Source organism: Plectropomus leopardus, chromosome 12, assembly GCF_026936395.1.
Source record: "Plectropomus leopardus strain MGB_pleo_1.0 chromosome 12, ASM2693639v1, whole genome shotgun sequence".
NCBI lineage: Eukaryota > Metazoa > Chordata > Actinopteri > Perciformes > Serranidae > Plectropomus > Plectropomus leopardus.
Window position 1 is genome coordinate 34,765,595 of NC_142187.1, and position 23,758 is coordinate 34,789,352.

Genomic DNA, 23,758 nt, shown 5'->3' on the forward strand with positions numbered 1-23,758 from the left:
GAATGTTTTCATTTGAAAAGTTGTTTTTTGTGTCAAAATGTCATTTTCCACCACTTTTATAAAGTCTTAATTATTCATGAGATACAGTTCTGCCTCTTAACACTCCAGCGCTTCCTCCTCTTTCATTATCTTCTCCTGTGAGAGACCCTCATCTCTCAGAGACGAGGAGACACAGGTGGCCGCAACACACCCAGCAGTGATGCACGCGCGCACGTGTGTGCCTGTTACAACTACCATAGCACACGCACACACACACACACACACACACACACACACACACACACTGCAGCATCCTCCTGCACTGCAGTTCACATCCTCAGAGCGATTTATTGCTGCGTCTGTCTGTCCCCGTCTCCCCTCCTTGCCACCACCTGGCCTCTCAGTGCAGCTGGAGGAGGGGTGAAAGGTCAAAATATTTATAACCAATGCAGCTGCAGATGGGGCCCAGCACAGGGGGGGTGACACGAGGAGTTTGTGTGTGTGTTTGTGTTATCGGTGTCGCTGTGACACCGCAGACTGTCGGGGTGAAACCCGCATGTTTGAGGACGGCGTGTCGGGGTGAAGGCAGAAGGTGAATCACTCGCCGGTTTGGTCCAGCAGGAGCTTGTTTTCTTAATTCTGCTGGATTTTCTCGTTCTTTACGCTGAAGTTGTCAAATGCTGCAGCTTCTGCAGTGATTTTGGCGTGAGATCCCAAATAGCTGCCTTTACTGTTTTGTGTTTTTTTGTGAGTTTTTTTAGTATGGTTTAGTTTGTTTTTATGGGTTTTTTTTTCTTTTTTATTTATTTTTTGTTTTTTTTTTACACTATTTTATTGTCTTGTTGTAATTTTTAGTCTTGCAAAACTTGTATAATGTATTGTATTCTCCTTTAAATTGGGGCTTCAGCATGTCAGTTTTGCGATGTGAAGCACTTCAGGCTGCATGTGTGTAAAAAAGGTGCTCCATGCATAAAATTGAGTAGACCTATTATTTTTATTTCTAATACAATAATACCAATAATACTAATTCAGTTTTGAATAAATTGGCGTAGATTGTCCTGGAAAGTACTCTTTTTTTTTTTTTGCAGAGCAGTCACATTGAAATAAAAGTTATAAAAGCTTATGTTTGTGTTAAGACAGTTATAGTTATTAAATCACAGACCCCAGGAGTCTGTTATTATAGTATTATTATAAGTAATTAATAGTATGTATCAGTAAAACTGCTCCTGTTTGATCATGAACCATCAGATCCGCGTCACGCTCGAGAGGAAAGGTCAACATTTTGGACAGTTTCAGCTGCTTGTGAACGTAACCTTTAAGCTCTGTTGAAGCGTTGTATCTCGCCGATCCTCCCCGCGGATTAATCGTGTCACGCTGCAATAAGTCACCTCACAACCCCCCCTCCCCCTCCCCACCACAGGTGACCTCTGGCTTCAAGTCCAAGTCCATGTCCACCGCGTTGCCTCCTCCCTTCCTGGATCCGCTCTTCTCCATCTCTCTGATGGAGGACAGCGAGCTGCGGCAGCTGGTGCTGGAGATCCTGCACAACATCATCGATCGCCATGACAACCGCGCCAAGCTACGCGGCATCAGGTACAAAGTACAACATGAACTGTTTCAGTGCACATGTTGTTCCAAAAGTACCTCAGATTTGTACTTAGGTACTTGAATAACTGTACGAATGTTTTTGTGTCTCGGTTGCAGAATCATTCCAAATGTTGCAGCGCTGAAGATTAAAAGAGAGAAGATTTCCAAGCAGGATGTTGCGTTCATGAAGAAGGTAGAAAATCTTTATTTTTCTATTTTTTTTTAACAGTATCTTCATTGGGGGTTTTCACGTATAACAGATATTACAAATAAATAAAATAGCTTTGGTGGCAAACGTTGTACAGCATAAAACGAAAAGGCAGAGCAAAAACAAACAAGCAAACAAAAACAAAATAAAAATAAAATAAAATAAAAATGATTTCAAGCAGAGGTGAAAAACAGATGTTCCAGGAGTTACAATGTACAGACCCCGCTCCCATCTTTGCTTTTATAAGTCCACGAAGCTCCCCCAGATATTTTTAAAATCTGCCAGCTGTCCTTCTGTTATTTACGTTTGTTTTTCTAAAGTAACACACGTTGATAAATTCTTCGTATATCGCTTTATACTCGGTTTGTTCGCATCTTTACACTCTATCGCTGTTGCTCTCTTAGCTTGTTAGAGACTCACGTCCATCGGTACACGGTCACTCCTCCTGAATCACCTGAATAAATACCCAAGATGCACCACTTTGGCCTGCAATTGATTTTCAGTTTTGTTATGTAGCTAACTGTGTCAAGAACCGCCATCAAAACCTTTTGACCACGTTACATTCACACACAGGCAGTGAAAGGGTGTGTTTTTAGCATGATTACGTTTGAGGCATGTGTGCGGTGTGTTGGGATTAAAGCTGTGAAGTTTTGATGGTCTTATATATGTTTTTAACCCTTTGGAACCTGGATCGACACCAGTTTTCTATTGCTGCGTTCAGAAGCCTTTCAGGTGCTTTTTAACCCTTTAAAACCCGAGTAAACTGATTTGATTTATTTTGAAAACATGGGGAAAATAAGCCAAGAAATATCCCACAAATTCCAAGAAAATAGTGAAATGTAATGAGAAAATGACCTAAAAATAGCTTTGGAAAAGAGGGGAGGATTATCCCAAAAATAGGGGAAAATATTGCAAAAACTATATCTATAATAAAAATCATGTAACTAGATAACTAAATAAATACTTTTATTTAAATATGTTTTTTTTCCTTGTTTTTTGTGCATATTTTCAGGTTATTTTATTTTATAACTTTGGGCCATGTCTTGTTAAGTTACTTGTTGCCTTCTCCACGTTTTTGAAAGAAATTAAACCACATTACTCAGCTGTTAAAGGGTTAAATTTCAATTATGTTGAAGCAACTTTAAACGGCGTGTTAACTGTGAAATCTTCTGTCATCCTGCTGTCGTCTTTCTGCTCGGGTCTCTGTTTATTATCCGCTGAGGTCTTAAAGGAAAGTATCAAACACCTGTTTTTAAAGCACTGAGCTTTAATACATCGTCTCCCGCCGTCACTCGTGTGGTTAGTTGTCATTTAAAACCCACGCAGATAAACCGAGGACACGAGTTGTTTATCCAGAACAGTTGTTTTGAGTGTTCGCCATCAGTGTCGCCTTCTTCCTCTCCTTCCTTTACATCTCTTTCTGTTTCTCTGTCCTCTATCTAAAATGTTTTTTCTTGTTTTTCTTCTCCTCCAGCACGGCCAGCAGCTCTACCGTCACATCTATCTGGGCTGCAAAGAGGACGATAACGTCCATAAAAACTTTGAGCTGCTCTTCACCACGCTGGCTGTCCTCACCATCGAGCTGGCCAACGAGGACGTGGTCATCGACCTCATTCGACTCTCCATCGCTCTACAGGTTACATTTCGTGTTTCCTTTGCTGTCATTCAAAAACCTGCAGATTTGTGACTTCACAAGCAGAAACACACACTTTTCAGAGATACTTTTGCTTACAAAAAAGAAGAATGAGAGTAAAATAGTGACAATTAGTGAATAAAGACAGAAAAATGTTGAATAACATTCTGTGATATTAAAAATGTTTCATTAGTTCACGCAAAGCTATGACATTAAAACAAACCCCAAAAAAGTAGTAATAACAAATGAAAAATAGCCTCCTGACTAATTCTGGCATTTTTGTACCTTGTGTTTTTATTAATATGCACTGTCCCTTTTTAAATTAACTAAACCTAAACACAGAAAAATTAATAAATTAAAAAAGTGATGCAGATCCACATTCAGTGGGTTCAAAAATTCACCTGAAATGTAGAATATAAAGTTTGAAAACTCCAGCTCGCAGACAAATGTAGTGAAGTGACAAACACAACAGAAAGTAGTAAAGTAGCATAATGTCACGGGTGAATAGAAGTACTCCTCCCACCTCTGGCTGTGGAGAATACTGCAATACTGCAATACTACTGCAATACAATACTGCAAGAGCCTCTTAGAGCTCGACACTCTTGGTGGTGCCGTGATCTCCAGCATCCTTGATGTGCTGACGCGTATTTCTGGCGTCAGGTGTGATATTTCTGTGGTTGATGAGTAGCTTTGCTGTCATCGTCAGCCGCCGAGGCCTTAATGTCATTAGACTGGAGACCGCACGCAGGTCCGATAAAACCCCCTGCATGTGAGGCGGAAGAGAGGTGTGAAAAACCTCTGCACACACGCTCCGACACACACGCCAGCTGCCTGTTTGTGTATCACGCTGAGATCTTATCATTCCCAAATGTCACAGCGTTGCAGACGAGGGCCACACGCACACACATGAACACACACACACACAATCGCAGTGCCGTCGAACATCGTTCATAACTTTGTGGAGTCTCACAGAATGAGATATAAGGTCCAGAAAGCAACACGTGTTCTCAGATCTATTCGTGTTCGATATCTCAGAAAGATCACACACACACACACACACACACACACGCACACACACACACACACGCACACATCTTTACTTCATCATTTCGTGGTAGCTGATACCAGTAAACACACAGGATATTCAGCAGAGATACTCAGTGTGCTTTGCTTTGGGGCCAATTTTGCAAAAACTGTCACAGCAGCCCCACGTTTCTCAGATTTTAGGACATTTCTAGGATTTTAGCGAGATTATAGGGTTTTAAGACGTTTCTAAGATTTTAGGAAGTCTGCGGGATTTGAAGACATTTCTAGGATTTAGGGATGTTTCTAAGATTTATAGATAAGTACCTTAGATAAGCACCTTATGTATACTAAAAGTACAAAAACTATTCCCCGTGTGAATCACTTTATTTTAATTGTGAATTAGAAAATGTTTGAGGGGCAACATTTAGCCTGCGGGCCGCAAGTTGAGTATCACCGATTTACAGAGTGCAGGAGGATCACCTCTCGGCTCTTAGAGGCCTCGGGGAGGAGCATCTGCTTCCCTGATTGTGTTTTCACACTGTCAATCTAAAGGTCACGGTGAGGGTAACGACCTCAGGTCGACCCAGAAACATGAAACACTGAAGAGGAGGAGCTGCACGCCTGCACCGCCTGTGAAGCGTTCCTTCATTTGTTAGTTACAGTCATGATGGGAAATAAAAAATTGTTAATCATCATATCCTCCTGCATTTGAAAGTCTAATCCCTCCAGTCTTCAGGCTTCCTTTGTTCACAAAAAGCTGCAACTGATGATTTTCATGATCAATTAATCACCTGAAAATGTTTTTGATTGACCCTATGAAACGTGGATCAATATCACTTTTCTTGTGCTCCGTTCAGACGCCTCTCGTGAGAATTTAAACCTTTGACCTTTGAAATTAATTATTTTTTTTCAAAAAGCAGAACATGGGAATGAACAACTGGGACAGAAATAAATTTTCTACATATTGCAAGACTTTGATAGAGTTAGAAAAATGTTTATTTTTTAATTTGTTAGAATTTAATTTGTCATTGTCATTGTTATATATTAAAATTATTTTACAGAATCATTATACAATTTTAAGCAGTTTTTTTTTCAGGTTGTTTTAAAACTTTCTCATGTTTTTTTATTTGGTTTTTATATGTTTGGTCTTTTTTGTTTATTTGTTATTTTGTTAATTTTCTCATTATTTCTAGTCGTTTTTACTAGTTTATTGCCATTTTGGGGGGTAATTTTGTTGGGTTGGTTGTTTAATCTATGAAAAAAAAATTTAAAAAATGTTCATCAAACTAGTAAAAAATATTCCTCACAAATATCAGTCTTTATTAGAGCAGCAATGATTTCTTGCTGTGAATGTTTTTGCTGATGTGTGACTGTGTTGTGCAGGACATGGCACTTTCTAACGAGGAGAACATGCCGATGTTTATTCGTTGCGGCATCATGGCGCTGGTGGCGGCGTACCTCAACTTCCTGAGCCAGATGATCGCCAACCCTCCTTTCTGTCAGCACGTCAGCAAGGTGCATCACTGACTCTTTCGCCTCCAGTGTTGAGGAAGCTTCATAATTCTTGAGCTCTCGATGGATGTTAGAGAGCGAGTTGTAAAACTTTCTCCTGCTCTGCAGACTAATACTTTAACAATATATGGACGATGCACCGCTGTTTTTGGCTGTTAAACCTCATTTTAGGTTTCAGTTAATGTCGTTCCTCTTTATAATATTTGCTGTTTTCATTGTTGTCTCATCAGGTTATTGAGCTGAGGAACATGGAAGCTCCCTACCTTCTTCCAGAGCACATCTTCAGAGACAAGTGTCCGTAAGTCTCCTTCTAGTTTGCAAACTGGAGTTTTAGTTTTATACAAAATTCTAAAAAGTGAAACAGTGTGATTGATGGATTGAATCAACACTCAGCACAGATGAATATTACTCAAAGTACGTTCTCCGTAAGACAGGACGTAATGGCAGCCCCAAATGATTGGTCGCCCTGAGAGCCCTCTGCTCGTCGCCCTCTTAGGCACGTTTCACACAGCATGCGTCAGCAGTGCGTGACAGCAGCCTCGCCAAACTGCAGCGTGTTTCATGCTTGTGGTGTTCATGCAGCGTTGTTGCAACATCACTGCTGTGTCACTGCCCGCAGATATTAGAACTGTATTTCCATATTTATAAGCACAAATTCCTCTCATTTTTGAAGTCGTACAAGCTCGTGCAGAGCCGACACCGTGGTCCTGTAAATGTTTCAAAATAAAATGCCTTGTTTCAGCAACTGATGGGATTCTGTCCACAGAGACGCTGCCAGAGGGCTTTTGTTTTGAAAGGGAAGTTGGAGTTAAAGAGACGTCTTTGTGTTTCCTCACCTCTGTGACAGAGAGAGACTTAAAAACTGCAGTAAAAAGTGGTATATAGTCAATATATTCATCAACACACCATTTTAATTTTGTTTCATCTGACAAACACAAGCAGCCACCGGGTCTCTGTGACGCGCCGCGCTGCTCAGGCGGGCAGTGTGGCTGCTCTAACCTGATAACATGTCGACCTGTGCTGTGTGAAACGGACTTTAGTTTTCATCCTTCCTCTTCCCAGAATCCCTGAAACTCTGAACAAGGAGGACCGGCAGCTGTACTTCCAGACAGCAGATATGGCCGAGTGTCTGGCTGGACCGGGATACAACGCAGAGAGACTCTCCATCCCGTACGTTCCTCAGGTCACAGGTACGGTGATGAGGTGTTTCTCAAATCACAGACGCTGGCAGTGAAACTCTTAGTGTGTTCATGAAATATCTATAAAAGAAGGAAAATCCTGCGTCAAAGCTAAATTTCCATTTAAGACATCAAATAATGCAAGTTAGAATATAAACTTTAAACATAAAAAACATGTAAATTTGGTTAGACAGTTATGCAAATGAAAAAAAAACTTTAACAGAAATGCATTAAAATTTGCATAAATGGTTCAGCCTACGTTGATGAAAGTAGAAACAGACTAAAAAAGTTTGCGAGGGTGTCACTCAGCTCACAAAAATCATGTAAAAAGTCGACACACCAGAGAAATCTGCTTGATGTTTGAGACGTTATTTATTTCGTTATTCATTTATTAAACTAGGATCATAAAGTATGAACTTCTTTGACTTTGAATGATGGAGCGACCCGAGTGACCCGTCTTCTTCCTGGCAGCAAATAGAACCAAAACAAGTAGTTTTGTTTAAAACAAATTCAAACAAAAGAAATAATTTTATTTCACAGAAACAAGACGAGGAAAGGTGCAGTCATGAAAAGTGTGAAGTTTCAACTTTAAATGTTTCACTCAGTGTCAGTGTTATGTAGCTTTAATAAACGTTTAAAGGAGTTAAGAAATATATGTGGTACTATAAAGTATATTAAAGATAAAATCCAGAGTTTAAGAGGTAATTTAAAAGACTCAGGTTGGAGTATTTTACATTGAGATTGTTGTCTTTTGGTTTTCTGTGTTACTTTTTGATTTCTCTTCATTTTCAAACTCAGTGCCTCAGATCAGTTGGCACTTTTGGTGAAGATTTATCTTAGAAAAAGGCTTTACAGGATTAAGAGCTTAAGGAGGTTTTTAGTGAGCAGAAATCAAACTTAAAGAGAAAAAAACATTGTGTGATCAGCTTTATTACACAGACGGTCCTCACAGTCGCTGTCGTCCTCTGTGGAAATGTGAAGGTTTATTTCACATCAGATCAGCATGAAAATTTCAACAAAAATGATTATCAACGAGGTGATAATCCTCAAGACTTGTTTTATTTTCGTTTTGATTAATCTAGCTTTGGAAATAAACTCGAACCCAAGGAAAGGAAGATAATTATACTTTCTTTTTCCATGAAGCTACATGGCACAGTTTTTTTAAAACACGCTCAGATTCTCACCAAATCCACCAGGTAGCAGGTTTAGAAATGTGTCTTTGTCCTAACAGACAGTGTGTTTCTGTTTTCTTGTCTCTGCCACGCTCTCGTCTCACGCCATCAGTGCTTTACACAGTAGGAAAAATCCTCCACAGGTGCAAGCAGACGTCCAGAGGTAACCAGCTAGAGTAGAGCTGTAGGCGAGTCTCTGTGTGGGTAGATCCTGTCCAGTATTACCTGCTTCAGTTTAGCCGGAAAGACTGCAGACAAATTATTTATAAAGCTTTAATGAAAGCTTCAGCAGCCAGAACATCTTTGTGTTTTAATTACAGCTTTGACCATTTTATTTTCGAATCTCGCACCGATTTTTTTAAAAACTAGCTGGGTTTCCATTACAGGTTTGCAGAAAACAAAACGGTCTGAGCCTGTCAGTGGCACAGACAAACACTCTCAGTGGACGTACATTCACGGTGCACAGTTGTGCAGAGTGGTTACATCGCAGCATGTTTTGCAGCTGCTGGCTGCTTGTTTCATACTTTCAGAAAGTGTCCTCTCCGGGAGTCACTTTGACAGTTTCAGAGTATCTCTGCCAAAAAAAGATAAACAAAAGCTCTTTTACTCCCACTGCAGTATACGTGAAACTGAACAGATGCTACTTTTTATGTAGCTTTACAGACGTGCTTTTACTAATTTATGGACCTTTTTAGTGTTTATTTGAGTCTGACTGGTGAAAACGTTTTATTTTTTAATGAGGTTTGAGCCCCCGACCAACGGTCTTTTTCTGTCACTATGTGATAGATAGTGACATTTATTTAAGTCTTGAATCTTGAAACAGTGTCGAGGTTAAAAAAGTCACACTAACAGAACAGACCACAAAGTCTGATTTCACTCTCGTGTTGAACTTTGATCGGTGAAGGCCAAGCATCCAAGTTAAGATAAGCAAAGCGCACTTTTTGGTTAGAAAGGGGATTTTAAATTCATACATTCATAAATTCAGATTTCTGTGGCAGTGAGAGCAACAAACGCACAGTAAAGTTAAAATCGTCCTGATGTCGAGTAACCGGGAAGATTCAACTTTGGCAGGAAGAAAATCTGTAAAATGCCTTTTTGTGTGAGTGATTTTGAGCACAATCATCGTGACAGATCCTCAGGTGATAAAATGTGACGGTGGCTGTTTAACCGCTGAGATAAAACCAGTAAAATCCACAGTGCTGCACATGATCCACTCAGAGACCAACACCGACAGGAAACCGTCAGATGGCTGATGGACGTTAGAGACAGCTTTTCTCGTTGTTCGATAGCTGTTGTGTGTAGCTGTAGCGTCACGCTGTTCACAGACAGAAAGGTTTGATCATTTTTATTTTGCTTGCTTTGCATCTGGAAATGTTATGGTGAGTACCTGCACTACATGTTAGATGTACTTATGTCGACTACGTATGAGTTTTGGATAGTTTGTGTTTGTCCTGTTTAGTTCTGTCGGTGTAGAAGTCTTTTCTAAATTCTGTCGAGCGTCAGTTTTCAGTGTTAATTCAGACCGAACACATTGTTTCTGCAGTTTGGTGCTGCGGAGGTCGTGCACTCTCCGTCTGTCTCAGCTTGTTTTGTAAAAACGGCTGCTGCAGTTTTATATGAGGGGTTAGATGAGAGCCTGAAGGACTCAAACATACAGTCATTGTGTCAAAGAGTTAAAAGACGCTTAGAGCTGTCAGGACGTTTTATATAAATACATATATACATACATTTTTCTTTCATTTTTTGATTTAGAATCTGAGAAAAAAAAAAGAAAAAAGTGGAAAATGAAAAACTTATTCCTACTTTGATTCTCCATTATTTATGAATCCAATGTACTCTAAAGAAACAATATCATTTTGGGTTTTTACATTTTTTTTATTATTTGAATTGTTTATTATTTCATATATTATTGTCTCATTTCACTTATTTAAGTCAAAATGAGAAATTCAGTGACCTGTTGTTTTTTTGGTTTGTTTATTTTTAGCAAAAAGTACAAAATGAACAAAAAAGGCTTTAAAACATGTTGCATTATTTGCAGTTTTGTTTTTGCAGAGCCTCGTTCAATAGTTAAAATGAAAAGTTTTAAATCTTTTTAAATCTCTCAAGTATTGCAGAGTGACCCACAGAGTTACAAACACTGAGCACATTTTAAGTTGTTTTATTAATATAATATAATTTTATTTTTTCACACCAATATTCAGACGATGAAAAAGACAGTTCTACTGTATTTCCCACATGTGACTATAAAAAATAAACCGATCATCGCTATGAGAGGACATTGTTTTTAAAAACAGCTTGCTGTCAATAGACAATGCTTGTTTTTTTTTTTGTTGTTTTTTTTTTTTTACAACTTATCAGGTCGTTCTTTTCACTAATAGCAAGCAGAAATTAGCTCGGGTCTCAGGGAGATCTGGTGTTTGTCAAAAATCTGCAGAGTTAGCTTCTCTCTCCTGAGTTTAAGGTGTCCGATCGTCGCTGCAGATTTCTTGTGTCAGTGATCTTGGAGTTACAGATAAACCTGCTTTACCTCTGTGTTGGTGGCTTCAGCGCGGCTGCTGAGTCATTCGTGCTCAAAGTGCACATCAAATGTCGCTGTGACTCACGCGAACAGCAGTTGTAACGTGCTGCGTTTCCTCCCGTCTGTGTTTGTTTTCACGCCTCGTCTAATCGCGCCAACATCAGACGACCTTGACGCCTAATGTTGCTCCTCAAGTTGAGAAAGTAGCCGTTCTTTTACGAGTTTTATTGCCACCGGTGCGGCGTGGATGAATATAGAAGGTATTATAAATAAAGGCCCTCCTGGAGGGATCGAGGTACCCGAGGAGACGTTTATCGCTCTGCACGATCAGACGCATTTTAAACGACAACATCAAAATTGAATCTGAGTCCGGCTGTGTGGGAGAAATACAACAAAAAATAAAATAATAATAGTTATAATAATAATAATAATTATAACAGTATCAATAATAATAATACGTGTATTAATAATTATAATAAAATATAATACAATTTCAGGGAGCAGAGAAGTCACCGCTGTCATCAAGTGGCCCCTGGGAACCAAACAACCAGACTGAATATTTGTTGGTATTTCAGTCAAAGAGCGTCACGTTTGGACAAATAAAAGTATTTGTTGCAGGTTAGAGAAAGATTTTCTGCATCTTCCTGTTTTAAAGGAGCCAACGTTTAATTTTGGTAGATATTTTAGATTAAATCTCACGCCAGCTTCACACTGGACGCAGACCGGCAGCAAAGTGTGTTAATTTTCCGTGCAGTGCTGCACGTTTGATTTTCAGCTCCCGTGTCGAGTCGGACTGTTCACACTGGACGCTCCGCAGCCCCGAGCTCTGCGGCGGGCTCCTGACTTTCAGCAGGGACGCGAGTCCATCACGTCTTCATTGTTTAAATCATTTGCCAACAACAACAAAACAAAAGTGGATGTTAAGAAACAAGAAGAAGAAAATGTAAAAGTATAAATAATAATAATAATAATAATAATAATAATAATAATAATAATAATAATAAGCAGCTGTGCCGTTGTGTGCGTCATTTGTTCACTATATTATATTTGTCCACTATATTATATTTGTCCACTATATTATATTGATATTATATATCAGAATTTAAAGGTGATGTTAATCCCTGACTGCCTTGTCTCTCGTCCTGCAGATGAAGATCGTCTGACCAGGAGGAAGAGTTTCGTGGACACAATCTCCCTTCAGGTGGACATCATGTCCAACAACCTTCCAGACAAGGTGCGTCTTTTTATTTTTACATTTTTTTTATTTTATTTTTTTTTGCCGTGGTACATAGAGAAGTGAGGGAACTCAAACCTTCCCCCCGAGACTTCAAAACCTCAACACAGAGGTACTAGATGTAGTATACTGTGTGTACAAATACGTTATATTTGACTCTGTGTCTTTTTAAACTGTTATTGGATGCTTGTTGAATGTTTTAAATGTCTTTTTTCACGCTCATCATTGAAAATGAAGGTCTCCCTCAGTGATTTCCCAAATCTTAAACAGAGGTTTGAATTGAACTGACACTGAATACTAAATATAAAAAATATTTAAAATGCTAAATATGATCATTAAAAATCTGACTAAAAATAGTTATGTATGTAAAAGTGTTTTCATCACCAATTGTAAAAAAGAATAAACACAAAATTTATTTTAAATTCTTTTATTTTCCTGCACGGAGCTCCCTCAGCGATTGTTCACGCTAACACGCTCTGTGAACGAGCTCCGGCGTGGCGACGGATCAGCAGGTTGACGTCACGTTTTGTGTTGTGTGTTTTTATTTGTCTGCAGTCCCAGCTGGCCGAGGAGATCACGTTTGAGACCCTGAAGAAGGCCATCGGTGAGATTAAAGAAAAGTTTACGAGACTTTTTACTTGGCGCCTCCTCTCACCGTCCGGAAGTTTCTCTATGAAGACTAATGAAATATTCGGCTTTTTGTCAAGCGTTCCTGCAGGGCGGGGCTCCTCTGACAGGCGGCCAAGATGTTGACAGTAACGTCCCGTGAATTATAGAGATTCACTGACGTGTCATGACACGATTGCATAATCTGATATGGGGGCCAAAGTTAATGCACCGCTCTGATGTGGCCTTTTGTGACATTTTTAAATATATGATTACGGTTCAGGTGAAAAAGTGATTTGGGTTTAAAGTCATAAAGATTGAAGCTAAGAGAGCGAAATGCATTGAGGAAGAGGTGAAATCTGACTTTTATTTTTAAACACCTGACACAAAACTGACCTCTGCGTGTTTTCAGACACGACGGGTCTGGAGGAGCAGGAGAGGGAGAAGAGGCGTCAGGTGATGGAGAAATTCCAGAAAGCTCCGTTTGAGGAGATCGCTGCCCACTGCGAGTCCAAGGTAAAAAAAAACAAAAAAGTTTGCATGTGCAGGAACGAACCGCTAGTGTCTAAAAATTCTGTCAGCATTTGTTGAATAAATTCACTTTGAGCGTTGCATTTCTGCAGGCGAACATGCTGCACGACCGGCTGGCACAAATATTTGAACTTACAATTAGGTAAGTCTTTTTTAATGTTAATTTTCTGCTATTTTTTAAGGATTTTGGGGGGGAAACCCAACAGGCATAGCACATCATATGTAGGACCAGCAGCGGCCAAAAGTCAAAGTGATTATTGGTACAATGTGTTAAAAAAAGAAAACAAAAGAATTTATGTACACAGGAAAGTAGGAATAAACACAACATGGTGCTTCAGCTGAAATTATGACACTTTTCTGTCGTTTCAGCATGTGGTCCCAAATCTTATCAAACACAAAACCTCTGTCATCTTTCTAGATGTTAAGTGTTTGCAATTTTATTTCACCAGAAATCAAAAAGGGAAACACAGTTTCTTCCACACCTAAAATTAACTTCTCTGCAATCAGTTACCCATTTTATGTTACGCACTCACTGCACACAAAACGAGCAATTCAGAATCAGCTTTAAAAAATATTATACATTGATATTATTTTCTATTTTTATTGAGTTTTTTTAATAAACCAACATTAGTCTTCATCATAAATATTAAATATTCATTAATTTTCAGAATTTTAACCCTTCAAATGCCAGGTTTTTGTCATGATGTCACTTTGTTTTTAGATTTAAAAAAAAACACAAAACATATTATTTTCAATATACTACATGCTAAGTAGATTTGTTATTGATTATCACAGCAACATTAATTTTTATGCATTATTATTATCTTTTGTGCAGTTTTACATGCAAAATGCACTAAATCAGGCTCTAAACTGTAATTTGTTTATTTTTTTGAACCAACATCAGTGCACTTAGTGGAGTTGTATGTATTTTCTCTATATGCTAAAAATGTATTTTAGGAAAATAAAAATGACAAATTCAGAGTCAAAAGCCCAGAATGACACCCAGAAATAATACAAGTCCTGTTTTTCTGCTCTGATGGCTGTGGGATCAAAAATGTCAGTTTGAATGGGTTTCAATGGAGCATTTTTGGACCTGAACAGTCTGAATGTAACTATTTAGTTTCCACAGTGTATTTTAGACTTATTGTAGGAGCTGAGCTGCAAATTCACTGATTACACTCAAATACACAATCTGGACTACATTTAGGACACATGCATCAGCACACACACAATTTTTAATTAACTGTGTGATTGGCTGTGATAATAAAAAATAATAATAATAATCTGCTTTGCATGTAGTATATTGAAATTATTAATTTCCCAATTTAACGTTCTGCCCCTCTCTCACCACCTTCACCCTCCAAAACCACCCTCACCCACTCCATCACCTCCCAGGCCTCCACCCAGCCCGTCCGGAGTGGTTTCCATCTCATCGGGACACACTCAGCACCAGTCCGTCCCCGTCTACGAGATGAAGTTCCCAGACCTGTGTGTCTACTAAACACACACACACACACACACACACACAAACACATATATATCCACAATATAGCTGAAATTATAAATGCTAAGAAAGAGCTACACAATCACAATCTGTTTTCCAGTTTCCTGTATTCAGACCAGCACAAAGGTGTCACACAAGATGCAGCAAAACAACCATTTTCAATTATACATGAAGACTTAAAAAAAACATCTCACAAAAATCCAAACCTGAAATCAGAGTTCGTTTGAAGCCTTGAAAGTAAAAACGGTACTTCCGAATCAAAAATGCCATTTATCTCATATCAAATCTTTTGCAACAACCGTTTCTGCTGCTTTTAAACACTTTGAATTAACTCCGCCAGCTCTGAACTGATTTGCTGTATTTAGTCTGACTCGCTTCCCTCAAACTGAACAAACGAGTCACCAAGAACAGAAACAAACCGACAGCTTCCACGCTGAGTTTCGGTGTTTTGGTACCGAATCGGACGTCGCCTCCCAGCATGCACGCGCGCGGGAAACACGTTTTAGCTGATGGGTGCTGCCATAAATGTGTAGGCAAAACTAACGAGACAAAAGCAGGTGTTTTTCTTGTTTTTTTAACCATAAGCACATGGATTATGTGTTACTACATCGAACCTCAGAGCTGCAGACCGGGAGCGCTGTAGGCGCTGATGCGTCCTTCATGTTTACCAGATCATTTAAATGATTATTTTTTTATTAGAGTTTAAAAATGATAAATCTCAACAAACACTGAGCAAGTAGCACAAGGAACAAAATTATTACGTGTCCTTGCAAAGCGAACCCTGAGATTTGCAAAATTTAACCCTTTAAAACCCAAGCAAATCATGTCTTTAAATAAAAAAACAGCAGGGAAAGAAGGGGACACGCAGCTTTACAAGAAACGGCTCAAAAATGAGAAAGAAAGTTTCAAAAAAATTACCTTGAAATGAGCTTAAAATAAGAAAATCCTCAAGAAAGAGCTGAAAAAATGAATTTTATTTTCCATAACACAATTTCAAATATGTAATTAAGAAAATTGATCATGAAGTTTTCTAGACATCCCCCCCAAATAATTTTCAGATAATTTTTTGTCACCTCTTACATTTTCTTTTTTTCAGTTTGAGGGACAGTTCTTGCTGAAGTTGCTCATTACTGTTTTTAAAAGGAATTAAACCAATTTAAGAGGTTTAAATACTGATGAAAGACTGTCCATGCTGGTGTTAAAGGGTTAAACACCTTTGATTATTAAATGTGGTTCAAAATTTAAAACAAATGCTCAGATATCACACGAGTTAAAAATAGCCAAATATTTTCGGAGTGATGTTTCCCGCGGCCGTGCCCGCAGACGCCTCTGATCCGGTATCACCTTTTGGTCAAAGCTTCTTGTACATACTCGTAGTCTAAAATTAAACTCGCACAGACGGCTAAAACCAGCTTAGGGCTTAAAATTGAGTCCGGTTTCAGCCGTGACGCTCCGTCTCCAGAGCCGGCTTCTGCCTCGTAACAAATCTCTGTCGTGATGCGTAGGCGTCGGTGCAGCCGCTAATAGGTAGAAACGTCTCAGTAGATTAGCTGTCGAGTAGAAACGCAGCCGTAACTCCGCTGGTGGTAGAAGGCAGATTAGTTTTAGGCTCTCCGCTGTTCCAGCCCGCTCAGTCGAATCAGTCCTCACTGCTCAGCCTTCGCTTTTTTAAAAGACAGATAAGAGATGAAGTGAAAGCTGCGCTGAAATGGTTAACTGCTCGGCGGAGACTCTCGGGACGAGCCAGAGAGAGTTTTCGGGTGGAGAAACGGCTCGCTCGTGGTTGGTGATTTCGTGTTTGCGTCAGAGCTTTTGGAAATGTCGAATATTTGGAGTGAAATGTTGGAAAGCTGCAGGAGTAAGAAACCAGACCACAGCGGTGTTTTTTTACAGAGACTGGTCTGTTTGTTTCAGGTGAAGTTTGACGGTGAGCTGATGCCAGACGATGATGTTTCAGATTTACAAAAATGCTGCATTTGGCAAAGAAAATCTCACAGCAGTCGGCGTTTATTTGCCAGTTTTTGCTAATCTGTTCATACTTTAAAACCCAAAAGCAATATTTAGATAAAGTCTCAGTGAAGCGGCTCTGAGAGACGTCTGGACTGTCAGTTTAGCAGCTGTGAGGTCAGAAGGTCTTCCTCTAAACTCAACCAGTTAAACGTTAAAATATTAGAAACACAGAGTGAGCACCAAACTACAAATGCAATAAACTAAAATACTGCAACTGCATTAGAGGACAATTCATCTTTTATTGGAGATAAATTAACAAACGAAAAGATTTTTTCTGCTCATCATCTGAAAAACATTTTGAGAATTATTAACTCTTCGTTCAAGCGTTAAGTTGTGAGTCTCTTTACGATGTGCAAAGAGGAAGATATTTGATTTTTTCCAGCTGACGCGACCTCTGAATATTCGAGTCGTCTTTTCACAACAGAGAAAGAAATATAGCAATACAGGAGTTCCTGTTACTGCAAGTCAACTCGCTAAATATAAATATAAATATAAATATCGTTATTGTTCATGGATTTATTCTGACGGCGGGTTACGTAGAGACGACGCTGGCTGTCCATCAGCGGCGCTGCAGCACGTTTGTTAAATTACTGAACAAATCAGAGACGCGAGCAGCAGTTCGGAGGTCGACGGATATTAGAGGTTTCAATAATATTGATACTACAGAAATTACGTTTTAGATTGAAGATCTAATCTAGCATCAGTAGGATCGGTATCTGGAAGATATCGCCCAAGCCTAAAATATATTGCTTTTAATAATAAAAAGTTACAGTACTGTTATGTAGACGACTATTCTGGACTGATATTATTTGGTATCGCATCGAAATCGAAATTTGTGGCCTGGCCGGCTCCTGAAAGAAATCAGCTGTCGGCCGAGGATGGTTCAGTCCTGATCTGGTCATGCCTTAAAATCAGCACAGAAACTCAGGCGCGTATTTAACACGTGAATTGTTAAATCGGGTATTTCAGCACTCCTAGTTTGTCATTTTGAATGTAACTGTAGCCGTTTGGCTCCAGAAATCTGAAGCAGCTGCATCGACTGTAAAAATAACTCTTTCGCTTTGTGGCGTCCGCCATGATGACTTTGCTGCGTGCTCTCTGTGCACGGTCGGCATGGTGACCGTCTCCACTTCGACCTTTGAACTCCTCACAGCTTTTTTTCGGCAGCTGACAAAGAAAACTTGTGTTGCCAAACACAGAAGTCGTTCCCTCTTTGCTCCATAAATTCAAAATGTCGTAATCTCAAAATCTTGGCGCCGTATTTGGAGTTTGATTCCAAACGAAGAGAGCAGCTCGCCAGCCTCCGCCTCCAGCCTCTCTCACACAAAGCAGTGACATTTTGGAGGGTTTAATCATCCGTGCTTTTTCGACAGTTACCACAAGGACACGTTTTGTCTGCTGAAGGGGTGCAGGAGGCGGTTTTTTGGAGTGACATCCTTCGTATCTGGCGGAGCTGCAGCTGTGATCAGTAATAACAGATGGTTATCAGTCTTTCCTCTGATCTGAGCTCCGTGTAGGAAGAAAAGATCCCTCCAGCTGGAGGCAGATACCTGCTGCCTCCGTCCGGTCTGAGCAGCTGTGGCGAGCACATCGCCGCTTTATTCGGGGGTGAAGGTCGGCGTTTCCTGTCACTCGCAGATGACTCATTTGTTTGTGTCTTCGTCCTGAAAGACTCTAGAAGTTGACGGGTTCGTGCAGATGAGTCGTTTTGTCCGGTTGAACCTTTTCTCTCTGAGCTGCAGAGGTGCACGGTGAACGACGGAGAAAAAAGGCTGAAAAATGAATGAAAGGTGAAATTGTTGGGACGTTTGTGTTGAGCTCGGCAGGATGTGTTCTGTACGTCGTCTCGTACGTTTCAGATGGTTTCGTACGTTAAAGGTTGTCGATTGCAGGTTGTGTGAAAGGTTTGAGCTTCGTTTGAAATCACCAACACGAGCCTGAAAAATACAAACTTCAGCGTTTGATTTGTCTCCTTCAGGAGCCAGTCTGACGGCCGAGCAGCTCCTGACCCCGTTTCCAGCTGGTGCCGACGCTCGTCTGTGAGTCTGTGAGACTTTGATCTGGATCAGTAAAAATACACGTTAGAGCAGCAGGACGCTGTTTGATCAGACCACACGTGGAGACCATCGCGCTCACGTTGTGATCAGATCTCAGCAGGCGAACATGACGTCTGTACAAACCTTTCCATTCCTCTGCGCTCTTTAAGGCTTTTTATCTGCAGCACTTTAAAGGAATAATTCACCCACAAAATGTTGAAAATGAAGATTTTTTTTTTTCTGACATGCCTTCATCGATGAATAAAAGGAGGAACTTATAACCAAAAAACAATGATATAAAAGATCCAGGGTGGCCTTTAATTCGTTGAGCCAGACATTAAAAATACACCAACACGTATCAGCTGGTGCCTTTTTCGGGGTGAAATGTAGCACGAGCAGATACACGGTGTATTTTTAATGCATCTAGCTGGAAGAATTAAAAGCCTTTTATGCTTTTCAAACCATCCTGAGTGTCTGGACCTGAATCTTTTTTACCGCAGTATTTTGGTCATAAGTTTATCGTTTTTTTGAAGTATTCCCTTCTGTGAGAAGCTGTGGTTTGAAGGACAACAGAGGCGCTCCTGCCGCCTCGCTTTTTCAGGTTTTTGAATCGTCAATTTTGTTTATGTAGCACATTAAATTACACATAAACCCAACAGTTATAAGAAAATAACATGCAGCATGTAAAAACAGAAGTTACATCATTTGCATGTTTTAATTGCAGTAAAACGAGGGTCGTGTGTTTAAAATAACAGTAAAACATCAGTTTGAAGTCTTATTTATTCTTATGATCAGTACTTTACAAACACATGCGTCTTTGCTAAAACCTTAATATTTAAAACTATTTAACAGCATAAACAGTCTTAAATGCGTCGTGCCCGTAGGCAGCTCAGTGAGCAGGAGCTCACACACACACACACACACACACACACACACACACACACTCTCACACACTCGTCCTTTAAATTACAAAGTGGGTGTGAATGTGAAGATATTTTGATCCAGACGCAGATCACAGCTCAGTACCAGGTTGAAACGGCGTCTTCTGAATGTGATTTTTCGGCGACTGCAGCAGTTTGAGATGTTTGGGTTAAACCAGCTGATGTGAGTTTTCGTTAAAAAGTTAGTTTTCTTGTGTCGTTTGTCGTGAGAAAGAGCAGAGCTCTGAGCAGAGTGGACTCAAAGACATAAAAAAATCCCTTTTCCCTCTGTATAAAAAAATGCATTAAAGTGATTTTATCGTTTGTGCATCTCCGCGCTGCGTAACGTCTTAGCTTTAAGTGCACACTCTTATGATTTTACATCATAGCTCTACTTAAAAAAACATGCATCATGTGAACTAACTGCATGATATCTTAGTACGACGTCGTCGACCTCCGATGGGACGCTGCGAAATATAAATCCATCTAAACAAACTGAATCCTAAAATCCTATTTTTCTCCAAACGGGTGTAAAACGAGCGAGCGCAGTGGAAACACGTCACGATCAGAGTTTGGGGAAAAGTAGGATTTGAGCCGGAGATGAGGTGTTTGCTTAGATGTGGCTGGAATACATGATCACTTCCTTTATGAATGTGTCGTTAGAGCAGTATATCATATATTTTTGTACATTTTATGCATCATGTATCGTTCAAACTGTTGCCTGGTAGAGATTTAGAGACTGGGAGATTTATTCTTGTCGATCACATTTATCACGACAAAGACAAAATGCTGATCTCTTTTTATTTTGTGATGTTTACTTGACGGTTCAGGGTTTCAATGGGATTGTGCAGTTCTTATCAACGCGGGAGAAATGGACTCATTTATGAAATGTTACTTGATTATTTTTTTGTATCGTAGAATCCATTATATCATTTCAAATATGCTGAATATTATATCTATAGTCAGATGATGTCAGTTATTTTTGCATACTACAGAAGAGTGGAATAAACCAGTGCAAAGTTTAGGTTTATTTTTTGCCCCAGAAGTTGCAGCTTCAGCTCAGAATCATCAGCAAAGTTTGGATATAAAATCATTTCTCACTGAGAAGATTGAGCTCCAGATTCACTAAAGCTGTTCACGGTACATTTTTTTCTTGTAGCTTTTGTAAGATTGTAACAGACAAACTTTGTATCGACCACAGAGCAAAACAGAAAGGTTTTCAACATTAATATGAGTGCAAGCTTCATTTTTGATCCAGCAGCAGTAGTCTGATGCCTTTAATTTAATTTATAATGGCAGCATTTTGTTATCTGAAGCCTGACGTTCACTTTAGAGCCATTTAGGCCTTAAAAAGCTAACAAAACGTTATGTATAAAGCACATTTCATTCCAGGTGGAAGCATAATGTGCTGCACAAAGTTGCAGGCACATAACAAAGCCAGCAACTCACCATAAAGCCAAATCAGTCTGTTAAAACTAAGAGTAAAAATTGATAAAATAATAATTTGATGAAGAATAAACCAGTAAAAGATACAGACACGTGAGTCAGAACTGATTTTTAAAAAAGTTAAAATTAAATGAAATAATCATATTAAAAGTAGACCATTAAAAGTGGACAATACATACATTTATTTAAAAATAGAATAAAATAAGATAAAGAGGCCAATAAAAGATAACACGAGTAAAAAAACCAAAACAATAGATTAACCAGTTAAAAATGTTGAGAAATGGGGAAATAAAATGAAAGAAAATCTTGTCCCCGAAGTGTGAACTCGCAGAAAAATCAGATGGATTTTTGAGGTTTAATTCAAGTTATTTACAAAACTTCATGCTTTGTCTAACACATTATGGACTCGGTCAGCAGTTGGAGCAGCATTGGTTGTGAAACAAAGCTTTGGAGGAAATTAAAGTGTAACTAAACCCCTGAGCCGCTCTTTTCAGTTGTAAAGCAACGTATATGGGTAATTCGTAGTGTTGTTGATCCAACTGACTGCAAAGTGTTAAAATGATATATATTGTGTATACATTTGCATAGTGACTGCCCTCTAAAAGATCAAACCTGCTATTGCAGTAGATTTTTGCTATTGGCTGAACCTTGTTACAGGAGGCTGCTTTCATGTGTCTGTGAGGGGGGCAGGGAGGTGCTGTGGATCAAGAGGTGGCATGATTAGGTGACTGGGCCATTTTTGAGACATTTTTTCACATTCTAGGGAGGAGGCACTCAATGCAAAAGTACAGGGTTTAAATACTCTTTCAATTATGGCGAGTAGCAATTTATAAAAATTTCATGCCCATATTTTTTTGGTTGTGGTCCTTGAAATTGTCTACAATCTGAATTTCAGAAATAACTACATTGATGGAACAAGTATATGTGTGAGATCTAATGGAGTGAATCTGGACCTGAATCTGTCCTGAGCTGCAACTTTTTATAAATAATTGATAAATAAAGTTTAAATTAGTTTTAAATGTAGCTGGATGCAGAAAGCGATCAGTCTGTGAATTTGTCCTCTCTGCTACTTTTGATAAAGTATTTAATAGATTGAACTCAGTCATCTGAATGAAAGATGAATTATGATACTGAATAAGCATCAGAATGAAATACGATGTTGCACTTTGATCACTGTGTACCTGGTACTATAAGCAAAAACCAATCAGCACAGATTAGACTGTGGTACAACTCGATCTTTGGAGGTATTTTTTTTTCTGATGTTGAGTTTGTGAAATGTTGTATTCAAGAATAACTGTGAAACTGTCTAAAGTCCCTCCTGACTGGTGACTGAAGTCTGCATCGAGTCTTAAAATCGAGCGGATAATTCAGTGACTGGGGTGAAATATTTCACTGCTGACCTGCCTTACTTCAACATGCTGGACACAAAAATGGCTTTAAAAAACAGGTGAACGTGCTTCTTCACTTTTCACGATGGACTTTTTTCAGTTTATCAGCTGAATTCTGCAGAATAATGAACAGAAGAACAAAAAACAGAGCTTCTGATGGTGTTTTTTTATGTTTGTGATGCAGCAGTTTGTATTTTTGTGCCAGTTTTAGAGCTCAGAGGTGTCACGTCTGTGTTCGGCCTTCACAGCGACGGACCGCTAAAGCTTGGCTTTGTTTCAAACACAACGATGATTTTAACCACTAGACAGCGCTGAGGTTCTGCTCCCGCCGCAGCTGCAGGAAACGGGTTTCAAAATGATTGAAGAGCAGAAATTTTACGGTTCTTCTTTGAACAGTTTCTCTGCAGAAAAAGTCCTTTTTTTTCTTTTTTTTATTTATCGATTTTATTTTTATTTTTTTCACAGTTTACAGAGATACAAACTCAGTTAACTTTGACATTGTTTTGGTGACAGAAGTTGCAGGTTTGCACAGTCATGAAAATATCCAGGCTAATTTTGTTAAACCTGGATGTTTTTGAAAAGTTATGGAACTTTTACAAACCTGTAAAATAATACATGATGTGTTCCAACATTGTGATAAATGGTGTAATTTTAGCTATTTTTAAAGAAAACATGCCTGTCAAGCCCGCAGGTCTGAAAGGCAATGCAAATCTTTAAATTTGGAAATTTTTAAAGATCACAAAAAAAAAAATTGCCAAAATGTTTTCTTTAAAAAAAAATAATTTAAAGGTGTACATTTTTGGGCATTTTTTCTTTAATTAAATGACCAAAAGAAACATTTTTAGTTTTTATTATATTGTCACAATCTATCCATTGTTTATTTATCATTTCAGTAAAAAAACATCTGAAAATACTGAAAATCTCCAGCTAATTTCCCTGAATAAGTTCATGATTCAGAGATGCAGTTTTCAGTGACATCATTTCTTTTTTAAATCTTTAAAAATTTATTGGGCTTAACATTAAAAATCAGATACAGAATCAGCTTCATGGGGAACAAACAGAAATCAGGTCTGTTCAGAAATTGTCGTGAAATTATTTCCTCGAACTCGGTGGCAGCGGAGCCTCAGCGCATCATTACGAAGCCTCTATTCAATAGTCAATTGTGCGTTGAGATTGATGTTCGAGACTAAAATAAAATGTTTCTATCAATACTGACGAGCTGCAGTGTCGTTCTTACAGTCAAGATTTATTTTGACGGAAGATGAAACAG

At 39.0% G+C, this 23,758-nt stretch overlaps 1 protein-coding gene across 6 annotated transcripts in view; it reads left to right on the forward strand.

Moving 5' to 3' along the window:
• Positions 1 to 23,699, forward strand: part of efr3a (EFR3 homolog A (S. cerevisiae)) — a 143,673-nt gene extending 119,974 nt beyond the window's left edge. For 4 of the 6 annotated variants that reach the window (XM_088085927.1, XM_088085929.1, XM_088085926.1 and 1 more), the window contains 12 exons: positions 1,400 to 1,572; positions 1,684 to 1,759; positions 3,249 to 3,410; positions 5,817 to 5,948; positions 6,176 to 6,243; positions 7,008 to 7,135; positions 8,408 to 8,458; positions 11,968 to 12,047; positions 12,603 to 12,651; positions 13,066 to 13,169; positions 13,277 to 13,326; positions 14,580 to 23,699. In XM_088085927.1, the coding sequence (XP_087942053.1) occupies positions 1,400 to 1,572; positions 1,684 to 1,759; positions 3,249 to 3,410; positions 5,817 to 5,948; positions 6,176 to 6,243; positions 7,008 to 7,135; positions 8,408 to 8,458; positions 11,968 to 12,047; positions 12,603 to 12,651; positions 13,066 to 13,169; positions 13,277 to 13,326; positions 14,580 to 14,685 (1,179 nt within the window). In that variant the 3' untranslated portion in view covers positions 14,686 to 23,699. Of the gene's footprint in view, positions 1 to 1,399; positions 1,573 to 1,683; positions 1,760 to 3,248; positions 3,411 to 5,816; positions 5,949 to 6,175; positions 6,244 to 7,007; positions 7,136 to 8,407; positions 8,459 to 11,961; positions 12,048 to 12,602; positions 12,652 to 13,065; positions 13,170 to 13,276; positions 13,327 to 14,579 lie in introns of all 6 variants that reach the window. The other 2 variants (XM_088085930.1, XM_088085932.1) reach the window with 1 other exon arrangement.
• Positions 23,700 to 23,758: the final 59 nt, after the last annotated feature.